The sequence below is a fragment of the Chanos chanos genome, chromosome 5, assembly GCF_902362185.1.
Source record: "Chanos chanos chromosome 5, fChaCha1.1, whole genome shotgun sequence".
Classification (NCBI taxonomy): Eukaryota; Metazoa; Chordata; class Actinopteri; order Gonorynchiformes; family Chanidae; genus Chanos; species Chanos chanos.
The window spans coordinates 52,327,923-52,340,422 of NC_044499.1; the positions used below are offsets into that span (position 1 = coordinate 52,327,923).

General features: G+C 47.9%; 1 protein-coding gene across 2 annotated transcripts in view; it reads right to left on the bottom strand.

Annotated features, from left to right (window-relative positions):
- The window catches only part of myo1d (myosin 1D), an 83,969-nt gene that overhangs the window by 68,169 nt on the left and 3,300 nt on the right, over positions 1-12,500 (bottom strand). For both annotated transcript variants that reach the window (XM_030773908.1, XM_030773909.1), the window contains exon 2: positions 1-37. This exon is cut by the window's left edge and continues 172 nt beyond it. In XM_030773908.1, coding sequence (XP_030629768.1) covers positions 1-37 — 37 coding nt within the window. The remainder of the gene's footprint in view (positions 38-12,500) is intronic.

Sequence of the window (12,500 nt, forward strand, 5' to 3'; positions counted from 1 at the left end):
CTCGCCGATGTAGCTGTAGATACGACCCTTTTCAAACCTGAAACCCGTAAAAAAAAAACAAAAAAAAAACCCACTGTCTCAACCGTTCATCTGTGAAGGTGTTGCGTGTGTCTGCAAATTCTGACTCAGAGTCTGTCAGGTCACACAGTGTAAACATCAGAGTAAAGATAATCTGAACCCCTGACACTCTTATAAACTGCACTTATGTAAACCTGTGTGTGGGAGTGCTGACAGCGCTCCTCATCTTGGATCACTGACGAACTGCAATTTGTTTAATGAGGCAAGGTAGGTATGAATCAGTGTTTACATTTGAAAAGGAAGTGTGTGTAAAAGGAAAGAATGGTAGAAAGTCAAGGTTGTGTGTGCTGATTCATCTGTATGTGGCTCAGTCTTAATCTCCAGGCAGGGATAAGCTCATGTTTACAGATCCCAATCAGCATCCACAGACGCCCGGCCCACACGGCCTGAAAATCACCCCGATGAATAGGTGACAAAGCCAAAACAAAGACAGTGTCCAAGAGCACAGAACAAACGCTCCCGTGTTCCCTCCCCTGGTACGGATGAAATCTCTGACATAAGTTAACAAAACAATGCCCTTTTCTATAGGAGCCCACACAGGCGCGGGGGAGCGTGTGTTAGAGGGTTTCTCTCTGCTGACTGCACGTGTAACTCTGAATGAGCGACATGAGAACACATCACACAGGAGAACAGAAGACATGTGTGTGACATGTAGAGGATGAGGATGGTACCAGGCACACGGCTGCCCGAGCATCCTGTATCTTCACTCTGTCTCCTCAACTCTGTCTCCTCTCTGTATCCTCACACTGTCTCCTCAACTCTGTCTCCTCAACCCTGTCTCCTCTCTGTATCCTCACACTGTCTCCTCAACTCTGTCTCCTCAACCCTGTCTCCTCTCTGTATCCTCACACTGTCTCCTCAACTCTGTCTCCTCAACTCTGTCCTCTCTCTGTATCCTCACTCTGTATCCTCACTCTGTTTCCTCCCTGTATCCTCACTCTGTATCCTCACTCTGTATTCTTTACTTTGTGTTATACGCATGGACCCCACAACAAGACACACTCACAGTTCATCATAAAAAATAACCTGCATACACTCTATTTACAAACCTCACATGAGTGAATCAGACATATTACACAAGCACACGCACACACGCACACACGCATACAAACACACACAAGCACACACACACGCACGCATGTGCACACACATACACACACATACACACACGCAAGAGGATGCTCACACACGCACACACACACACACATGCACACATACATGCACACATACATGCACACATACACACACACACACACACATACACATGCACATGCGCACACATACACGTGCACACACACACACATACACATGCACGTGCATACATGCACACACACACACACACACACACACGCACACACACACACATACACACAAGCGTGCACACACATACACATGCACGTGCATACATGCACACACACACACACACGCACACACACACACATACACACAAGCATGCACACACACACACACACACAGCAGAGGGTGAGCATATGATTGTTCCCTGGGCCAGGGGCCTGGTCAGCAGGTTCAGTTCTCTCTCTCTCTCTCTCTCTCTGTTTAAAGTCTGTTTACACCCAGGGGACGAAACCGTCACTTCCTTCCTCTCCTCCCAGGACCTGTGTCAGCATCCCAACTCTCACAGAATAATAACCCTCTTTATTCTCCTCCTGCTCCTCCACCAAGGCCTCCCTCCGCTCCACACCGCCGCTGAGGGAGCCGCAGGAGGTACTCACGCTGGTCTCCAGGAGTTTCTCCAGTGAAAAGGTGCAGGAGCACACAGCTGTCTGTTTCTCAGAGTGTCTTAGAGGGAAAAAACATTCACTCATGTGTTTGTCAAATCTAAGCCTCACAAGTTTACAATTAAGTTAAGCATGTTAAGTGCTTATAAGTATATTCCTCTACAACAGGAATGTAATTACTCAAGGCTAGCTCAGTGATCTCTGGCCTTATCTCCACACCTTGTATCAACAGTTTGCAGCTGCAGCTTTAAGGGACAGGGAGTCGTCTGTAGAGTAGAGCGTTCAACTGTCCCAACTCATTACAGAGGGACAGATGACTCCTTACACAGTGTCCCTACTGCTGCTAGTGTGAAAGTGAGGTCAAAACTGTCCTATCTATTATCCAGCCATACTGTGTCTCCATGCTAACATACACAGACCCAGAGACAGGCTGTATCTCCGCACCAACATACACAGACCCAGAGACAGGCTGTATCTCCGCTCTAACATACACACACCCAAGGGCAGGGTGTATCTCTGTGCTAACATACACAGACCCAAAGTCAGGCTGCATCTCCGTGCTAACATACACAGACCCAAAGTCAGGCTGCATCTCCGTGCTAACATACACAGACCCAGAGGCAGGCTGTATCTCTGTGCTAACATACACAGACCCAAAGTCAGGCTGCATCTCTGTGCTAACAGACACAGACCCAGAGGCAGGCTGTATCTCTGTGCTAACATACACAGACCCAGAGGCAGGGTGTGTGTGTAGCAGACAGAGGGTGTGTGGCACAGAGAGTGGCATGGTAAATAGGCTGGCAGTTTGGCGGCTGCGGGGCACCAGACAGTCACGGCACCAGAGCATCAGAGGAGAAAAAGGAGCTTTTTGTGTCAGGGCGGGAAGCTGCGGTGTGCCCTCTCCATTGTTCTGCTGTCAAACGGAGGCCTGTGTGTTAGTGTCGGCCCAGCCCTCCACACCACCGACACACTGAACGCTGCTCTCACAACACCCTCCCATCATCTCTCTGCAGATCCAAAGCCAGCTAGACCAGGCAGGAGCAGTGGGAGAATTTGGTTCACTAATCTAGTTGAGTGAGAAAGGACAGACGTTCAGTGAGATGGACGTGCTGTCTGCAGAACACACATGAATGGACCAGCGTCCGCGCTCCATGTCTCGGACACGTGAGAGAATCCACGTCCTGAAGAACTCAGGCTGTTCAGACTAAGCAGGGTCCAGGCCGGTTCTCGGTTTATCCTGTAAACCCGCAACTGAATGTACACGCTGCACGCGTACATTGTACCAACCAAAAGATCGACCAATTCCACCCATTTCAAATCAAATCAAAACTCTGGTCAAAACCTGATGTGTCAAAACACAGCTCAAACCCTGACAAAACCCAATGTCTCAAAACACAACTCAAACCCCGACTAAACCCAATGTATCAAAACACAACTCAAACCCTGACTAAACCCAGTGTATCAAAACACAACTCAAACCCTGACTAAACCCAATGTCTCAAAACACAACTCAAACCCCGACTAAACCCAATGTATCAAAACACAACTCAAACCCTGACTAAACCCAATGTATCAAAACACAATCCAAACAAGGGGGCGCTAAAGCAGTAATGAATAACATGTCTTTGGACCAGCAGGGTCAACACTGTGAAGTGGAACTCACCCCAGTTCGGTCCTGATTGTGTGCTCCCATTAATCCCAAACATGTGCTGTTCTGTTGAGCTTGTGGTTCTGAACAGACCACTGTAATGTTCTCTTTGAAACCACAGTGCAGACGGCCCCAGCCCTGCAACGAGGCCTCTGTCACGGAGACATCAGTTCCATAAAACGTCCGGCCCACGGAAGAACCCAGAACTTCAGAACCAAGGCCTGTAGTCTTCAGCCCATGTCTTGATTAAATACACCATTCCTGTACGACCCGTGTGACACCCAATCAAAACATGGCCCCATTGGGTAAGAGAGGGAAAGGGACAGTGTGCTCCCAGCAGTTTGTGAAGCCACGTGACATGTTGAGTCACTAATGCATCTGCACAGACTGTTCCAGAGCCCTGTGTGACATGTCTAGACCATGATGTACACACACACACACACACCATGATGGAAAAAGTTATTATATTTTAATGGGAAAAGTCATTACATCTAAGAGGGAAAAGTGATTATATCTCAATGAAAAAGTCATTATATTTCTATGGGAAAAGTCATTATATCTCAATGGAGAAAGTCATTATATTACAGTAGGAGAACTGCACTGCGACCGGTTCCCTCTGTCTGCTGTATCTGTACCACTGTAGCTCTGTCTAAGCCCACTGGTGACTGGTTGTGAATCCAGTTCCCGTGCCCTGGAGTATCCCCCAGCGTTTGTAAAAAAGTACCCTGATTAGTCAGACCTCTCTGTCATCATCATCCCCCAACCAGCTCAGATGAACAAAGACCATTAGTGTGTGTTTCCCTCAGGGCTGAGTCATCCCTGAAAACATTCACCCACTGGGCTCTGTGATGATATTGGCCACGCCCACAAAGGTTTTAAAGACCACCCTCTGCCGAGAGGATGACCTCACATTAAATCTGTCAATCAATCCCAGACAGGTGGGTGGGGTGAGGCTGGGTGTCAGTCAGGGTGGGTTAGGAGAACCTGAGAGGAAGGGGTCTGAGAGGTGGGTTAGGAGAACCCGAGAGGAAGGGGTCTGAGAGGTGGGTTAGGAGAACCCGAGAGGAAGGGGTCTGAGAGGTGGGTTAGGAGAACCCGAGAGGAAGGGGTCTGAGAGGTGGGTTAGGAGAACCCGAGAGGAAGGGGTCTGAGAGGTGGGTTAGGAGAACCCGAGAGGAAGGGGTCTGAGAGGTGGGTTAGGAGAACCCGAGAGGAAGGGGTCTGAGAGGTGGGTTAGGAGAACCCGAGAGGAAGGGGTCTGAGAGGTGGGTTAGGAGAACCCGAGAGGAAGGGGTCTGAGAGGTGGGTTAGGAGAACCCGAGAGGAAGGGGTCTGAGAGGTGGGTTAGGAGAACCCGAAAGGAAGGGGTCTGAGAGGTGGGTTAGGAGAACCCGAGAGGAAGGGGTCTGAGAGGTGGGTTAGGAGAACCTGAGAGGAAGGGGTCTGAGAGGTGGGTTAGGAGAACCTGAGAGGAAGGGTTATGGTGCTGATTTCTGACAGTGTTTGGGGAGGGTTTTGGAATGGTTTGGTGAGGGGCAGTCACTCTACACTGACGCACAGGATATGGCAGTAGCGTTAATAAACACAGTGGAAACACGGTTAACTGTTAAGTGTCTGTTTAATGACCTCGTGTTTCAGGACGTCTCCTCACAGACACATCTGATTCTGATGACTCCCTGACAGCTTCCTATGACTGTCAGAGAGTGTGAGCTATATAAAACTGCTCATTACTCACACACACACACACAGCCTCGCCCATAAACATATTCATGCTAACACACACATATACATACACTTTCACATATACACGCTCAAACTCTCGCACACGCGCGCACACGCGCGCACACACACACACACACACACTCACTCATCCATAAACACTTTCATGTTAACACACAAATATACATACACTCTCACATATACACACACCCACACACACACGGACTCTCACATTAACACACTCGTGCTAACACGCACACACATACACTGTCACACAAACACACTCATACTCACATACCTTCATACACACACACACACACACACACTCACAAACACACAGAGTACTGTCTCACTGCAATAAGTGCAGAGACACCACCCTTCAAAAGAGACATCAGCGCCCCCGCCCCCCCGCCAAGTGGACGGCCCCTCCCTGGGCTAAGATCAAGGCTGCGGTTCAGATCCTGTTGACCTCACTTCTCCTCACAGCTGGGCACATTCAGCTTCAACACCCGCCCCATCCACACTCTGGGTTTGGTTTTCTTTTGAAATTTTCCACACATTTCTCCTGCTGCCTTTACTAGTCCACTCGTTACCTGGTTTTCATGCATCTGAACAAAACAAGCACCGAAAGACAGCAGACAGTCAGACCTCCTGCTGGGTACTGCACACACACACACACGCACACACACACACACACACACACACACGCACACACACACACACACACACACACACAAAAACACACACACACACACATGAATCCAGCTTCTCTCACACTCCTGTTTTTCTGTGTCTCCCTGAGGGGAGGGGTGTTTACTTTTTCCTATTTTTCCGGAAAGTTAAAGGTCACGCAGTGAGTAACACCTCTGACCCTGAGAGACCAGCCTGTCACACACACTGGGCCTCAGTGCCCTCTCTCTCGCCCAATCAGCTGCATCCAGGGCAGCGAGGGAGCAGACCTCACACAGGGCCAGGGGAGAAGCAGGAGTGTTTTTAGAGCAAGATTACAGAGCAAACCAAGGGTAAGGACGGGGTACGGCCTTGTCTGGGCGGGACTTCGGGGGTTATTTGTCGGTGGTTAACACGGGTGGAGTAAGGCCATTATTTCTCTCATATATCAGTGAAAACTCAGTGCTTACAGAGAGACAGACAGACAGACAGACAGACAGACAGACAGGCAGGCAGGCAGAGATAAGAGAGACTTTGAAGAGAAAGAGAGAGAGATTTGAGAAAGCCTCATGTCCCAGTTTGAGTTCGGATTAAAAAGTTCAGCACTTCTGTCTGTCACTCCTGGCAGCGTGCTGATCACAGAGCCCCGGCTGCGGACAGCGTAGCACAGACTGTGCCGTGGACCAGACCGCGTGTGAAGCTCCTTATCATCTCCAGCTCTGACTTTATAATCTGGCTCTGATCTCTTTTTATCTCTCCCACACAATTTACCATCCAGCAATCTCTCCATCGCCATGAGCCCGCAGCTTACCGCAAGGCATTGTGGGTCTGACCCAGTAGATTCTGAACCCCTGTACCATCTGCACACACCCTTATATGGTCTGTTTATGAAACATGCCATGATAAACGTCTATGGGCTGAGCGATATGTCCAGCTACGAGTTTAAACATTAATAGCAAACATTTGTTGTAATTCTTGGACGGACAGAGTGAGAAATTATGATGTTTGGAGTGTGAGATTTAGTCACTGAATATTTACAGACTATTAATCATGAACGGTGTGCAAACTGTATGCAAGAAATGGTGAGAGGAAAAACTGATAATTCAGGGTTTTTGTTTTCTCCGTGTTCAGCTGTGTCCTCCCTGACTTTTTAACGACTGTGCCAAGATTAGAAACAGTCCAAACTGACACACTTTTTATTTTTATTTTGTCTGGGACGACTCTCTGTTCTTCTCTCTCCTTTCAATTTAATCTCTGCTTCAGCCTCCCACACCCAAATTCCCTCACCAGTCTCTCTCTCTCTCTCTCTCTCTCTCCCCTCCTCCTCCTTTGACACATCTGGGAGTTGCATTAGGACAGTTTTCTGCCAGGTTTACACTCACTTAGCACTAAACAGCACTTCTCTCTGTCTCTCTCTCTCTCTGTCTCTCTCTCTCTCTCTGTCTCTCTCTCTCTCTCTGTCTCTCTCTCTCTCTCTCTCTCTCTCTCTGGCTGACAAACCATGAAGAGCTTCGCACTCGGATCCTTCGGCCAAAAGTCAAACCAGTCCAGATCTCCTCATGGCTACTGGCCTGGCAACTGGTTCCAAACAAGCCCAGTCAGACACACTCCTGTCCCCCATCTCTCCTCCTTTAACAGGCAGACAGACAAACACGAGGCTCTGGTCACGTCTCACGGTTATTTACTCTGACTACTGACAGATGAAAACGTTTCTGTACGCCCAAGAGTGTGGATCACATCCCGGCCACGATGCCAAGGAGCAGGTCTCCCCACATCCCCTCTCTTCCCAGCGTTCCCACTGGCTTTGAGCACAGCCCAGGAGGTACGGGGGCCGGGCGCACATACGTGGGGCGAGACAGAGAGCAGAACCTTTCATTATTTTACTCACGCCCTTCACAGTCCCGCCGAGACCAGAACTGGTTTGATTCTGACGGATCAGGAGAGGCGGACCCGTCTCTCAGACTGAGTTTCAGAGTTCAGAAATGAGGAGACGCCTGGAGGGGATCTGGTGTTTAGAGCTTGGCACCGTTCCCGACTCCGAAATCCATTTACGCCACGGCACATCAGGCTGGAAACGGGACAGGGGAATACCCACAGACAGAGAGACAGACACAGACACCATGATGACGACAATGATGATCAACCTGAGACGAAAGGAGAGAAAAAAAAGGGAAAAACAGACAAAAGAAGGAGGTCGCCCAACAGACCCAGACATTGCTCAACAGGCTATTTGAGGAAAGTGCTCCGATTTCTATCAGTCTGAAAATAAAGGCACAGAGAAGCATAATAACAGAGTCAAACTGTGACACAGATATATATAGAGGGAGAGAGAGAGAGAGGGAGAGAGAGAGAGAGACAGAGTGAAAGACAGACAGAGAGAGAGTGGTGGGGGGGGGGGGGGGGGTCTATCTGTGAGTCAGCCCCACACCTGACTGTGAGACGGAGTTTCAGAGCAGTGTGTGTAGCCGACAGGTGGACACACAACAGTGACTGATGACAGCACACACCACACACACTGACACATAGACACAGACACAGACACACACACACACACACACACAGAGCTTCTTAAAGGTCAGAGGAGTTGAGAATCGGACAGAGGTTAGTCAGGAGCATAGAGGACAGAGAGACCACAGCCTTCAGCAGAGAAAAGAAGGAGAAAAATCCAGGAAAGAGAGAAGAGAGAAAGTTTCTCAGACATGTTTCTACTGGCCGTGCCCAAGTGCCAAGGCACACACAGTCCACAGAGGCGTGTGTGAGGCGGGGAGCTGATTCTGGGGGAGAGCAGGGTTGAGGAGGCAGTGGCGTGTTTACGTAAGGGCCGTAATGTGTTTCAGATTACACAGGGGAGGGGGCAGCATGGAAATTCTTGTGGCCAGACTTGTCCTTCTTCTTTGCTGGAGAGCGAGAGAAAGAGAAAGAGAGATTTTTTTCTCTTTGAAAAGCTGAACCCTGAAGCAGGCTTTGGTTATAGAGAGGACATAGTTTAAGCATTACACTCCTCTCACTGCCTTTGCCATACGGAGAGAGTAGGAGCTGCTGGTGTGTGTGTGTGTGTGTGTGTGTGTGTGTGTGTGTGTGTGTGTGTGGAAGAGAGAGAGAGAGAGGGGGGGGGGGGCATACATCTGAAAACAAACCTTTGCTAAGGGCTGAGCACTGCTGTTTGTGCAGATGCAGTCTGTGTGTGTGTTAACATATAGAGACCAGACTTCTTCACTGTTCACTGCACTGGCTGCATCATTACAAACACACATATGTGACACTCAAATCAGGAAACTTCACGACAGGATCTGCATTCAGATCAGCACTATACACTACACAGAGCAGAGACACGAACAAGCACAAACACCAGCAGAGAAAACGCCAGTAGAGTCTCTCCTCCACATCCTGCCTTCTATTAATAGACTAATTCTGTGCAGTTGTTGTGGAAAAAAAGAATATTTGAGAAATCCTAAGAAAAAAACAGGTGTTTGTGTGGATCTACCACATTATAAAAGAGGGGAAAAAAAGCTGTGTTTTAATTTTAGCCAGAGAGAGGAAACAGTGCTGTGTCTCTCTCTCCCGGTTTGTTTTTAATAAGGGAGGACCACAGCGTGGATCTATGGGAGATTTGGGCAGGAAAGCACCCGTAGCCCGCACTCACATGCCAGCATATTCAACCCCACAGAAAGAGAGAGAGAGAGAGAGAGAAAATCTGCCCAGCATCACAGTGGCTCAGCCCAGAATAATCAGGACTGAATCCCTGAGGTACCGATCTGGTCTGCTGAAAATGCCCGCAGGTTTGGGAAATATCTAAAGGGAGAAAGACACTAGGGAAAAGTGTGGAATACTGCACCAACTTTCCCAGACAACTTTCTCTCTCTCTCTCTCTCTCTCTCTCTCTCTGCCATACACACATGGCTTGTGCTGTACAGAAACTTTTTGCAAATTTTCTCCCATCCTGATCCATTCCCTTTTCCTCCAGCCTTCAACCCGGAAGAGGAAGGACAACATTTGACCTTTGGTAGGTGCACCTAAGCCAGGAGGAGACTTTGATTTATGGTTTATTTTGTGTGTGTGTGTGTGTGTGTGTGTGTGTGTGTGTGTGAGTATGCTGTGTGTATGTCTGTGTCTAAGCTGAGTTTCAGGTGGAACTGATGGTTCAGACCAGTGCCCAGTCTTTGTGCTGCTGTGTAAGGCTGTGAGTCCCGTGGTCTAAGAGCAGTTAAATCACATGCACCTATGTGGCCATATCAGGTTTCCGGAGGTTTCCTCTCCAAACATAATCTGAACACACCTTACAGCGCACACACCTGTCCGTGAGGATCTGACACACGGGTCAGAGGTCATGCAAACCACAGCACTGCCTCAAACAGCTTCTATTCTGCATGGATTTCTCAAAGCTCTTACTGAAACTTACTATAGAATATCTCTATCCAGTCTTTATCCCATCATTTTCTGTCTCCACAATCTAAACACAACTGAACTGACTGAAACTATTCATGACTCATGGATGGATTGGTTTTGTTCAGAAACATCTTCATACAACAGGAGAGTGACAGACAGAGCCCTGATCAGATGCAGTCTTCCCGGTCAGCTCTTTTATGTCTGACCTTTGACCTCAGCTGATCTGATCTGGTCCGCACATTGGTAATGAACAACTTCTCTGATCCATAAAGCAAGCCTCCTGATCTGACTGGCAGGGCTCTGGTCCTGATGCTCTGAGCTCCTGCCTGTTCACAATCAGAATTTTTACACAGGAAACAGGCGTGTGCACTTCTCAACCAATCAGATGCCACGCCTGTTTCGGCTGATATAGAAACCCACAGGACTCAGGATCCTCAGAACCAGGTGTGAGGAAGACTGGGTCGTCCAGGTTACACTACTTGACCTTTTGGATGCAGTTTTCAGACAATGACAGTCAGAATGAGACAACCAGAGACCACTATTCTAAACAGAGCTGATGTTTTCTTTGCTTATGTTAATGAATATAATATAACGCTGAGGTAAACTCCCTCACAACTCCAATGACTTTACAGTCGAAAGTCAAACACAAAATTGCTTTGCTGAGTTAGCCAACTACACTAAAAAAAAAAAAGCAAAAAACAAAAAACCCTTTGTTGGATCTACTTGGGGAAAAAATCCATTGGTTATACATGACAGAAGTGTGCAATGTCAACGCAAATTATCCTCCTCAGTTTTACTCGCTAAAACAATAAACCAACACTATTTCTTCAGGTAAATTAAGTCTAATCAGCCTGATCTGTCCAAGTAAGTCTAACATCAGGGAATAATACAGATATATAGATTCCGTTTTAACGCAGTTGTACATGACCCTTTGCATGCCTCCGATATGATTTTTGCGGTGGGATTTATGGGGTTAGACCGCGGAGGGATTCTCGCGGAAGCCCTAACACCCACGGAGGCTCACGCTGCGCCCGCCCGGTCTCGTGCACCACTCATCCAGCGCACTGACAAACCTGTGGGAGTCGCTATTAAACAAGACCATCTCTCGCCAGCTTCCCAAGAGCCTGATGAGTGTTTGTAAGCCTACTCTAAACATTACCTTCCACAGTAAACGATCGTCGACCCCCGCCGAAATGCCGCATTCTCTTCTTTCTTCTTCTTTAACATAGGCTCGCTTTCAACCACAGTGACTACATTTAACCAATTCAGTTTCCTTCTACCTCTACGTGACTGAAACGGTTAGATTTCACCCCTTCTAAAATTAGATGAGTTCTAGTAGATTAAATCACATTCACAGGGGGAACATAAGTGTGAGAATGAACGAACTACATGGTACAATTATTATTATTATGGTATGGTATTATTATTATTATTATTATTATTATTATTATTATTTAATTGTCGTTCTCTTGTTGGATTGGCCCAGTCGTTATTTGCGGAATACAGGATGTCCGTTAGACAGACGGGAGCGCGCTGGGTTGCGCGGAGAGAGCAGCCGGGACGCGGACACGCTGTAGTACTTATCAGCTCTTTAATGGAAGGGCTCAATCACAGGGCGCTGTCAGGAGGAATGCAGAGAATGTCTCAGCCAGCGTTGGTAATTGTTTTTTGGAAAAGTGCAAAGGCTTGCCAAAAAACTTTCCTCAGATCCGTAGGGGCTGGATAAAAAAACACTGCCATATTAGGGCAGAGCCCGAGCTGTGTTACGCTCAGTACCAACGCAAACGCTTACAGCATATGGGCGTAGAGCACAGGAGCGATGCTTGGCCAAGGTTTCGGTCACAGTCATTTTAAAACTGAGAGCGGTTTAAAACAGCCAAGTCAGGACGTTAATTTGATGTATAAATTACACAGTGACGACTATGCGCAGGCAGTCACAGCTGAGCAGTGGGTTCAGTCTTTCATTCTCTGCCTTCAAGTTTTAGTTTAAATGAAATATGACCAAAAAATGAGTGAATTCCCACCAAGTTATATTTAGGAAGAGAGCTTGGCATCACAGTTATAGGCTTACTGATCAACCTCAGCCTAAACACTGTCAAAACCCACTGCAGAGCAGAGCCAGGGACCAGAGCCCTGTACAGGACATTCTCTGTATATGTGACAAGATTCTATTAAAGAAATCCCAAGGGAGACAGTGGGTTATTGTCCAAAAATGCCAGACTGGATGGAAACTCCTTGAGTCCGATAAAGTAGAGACCTCT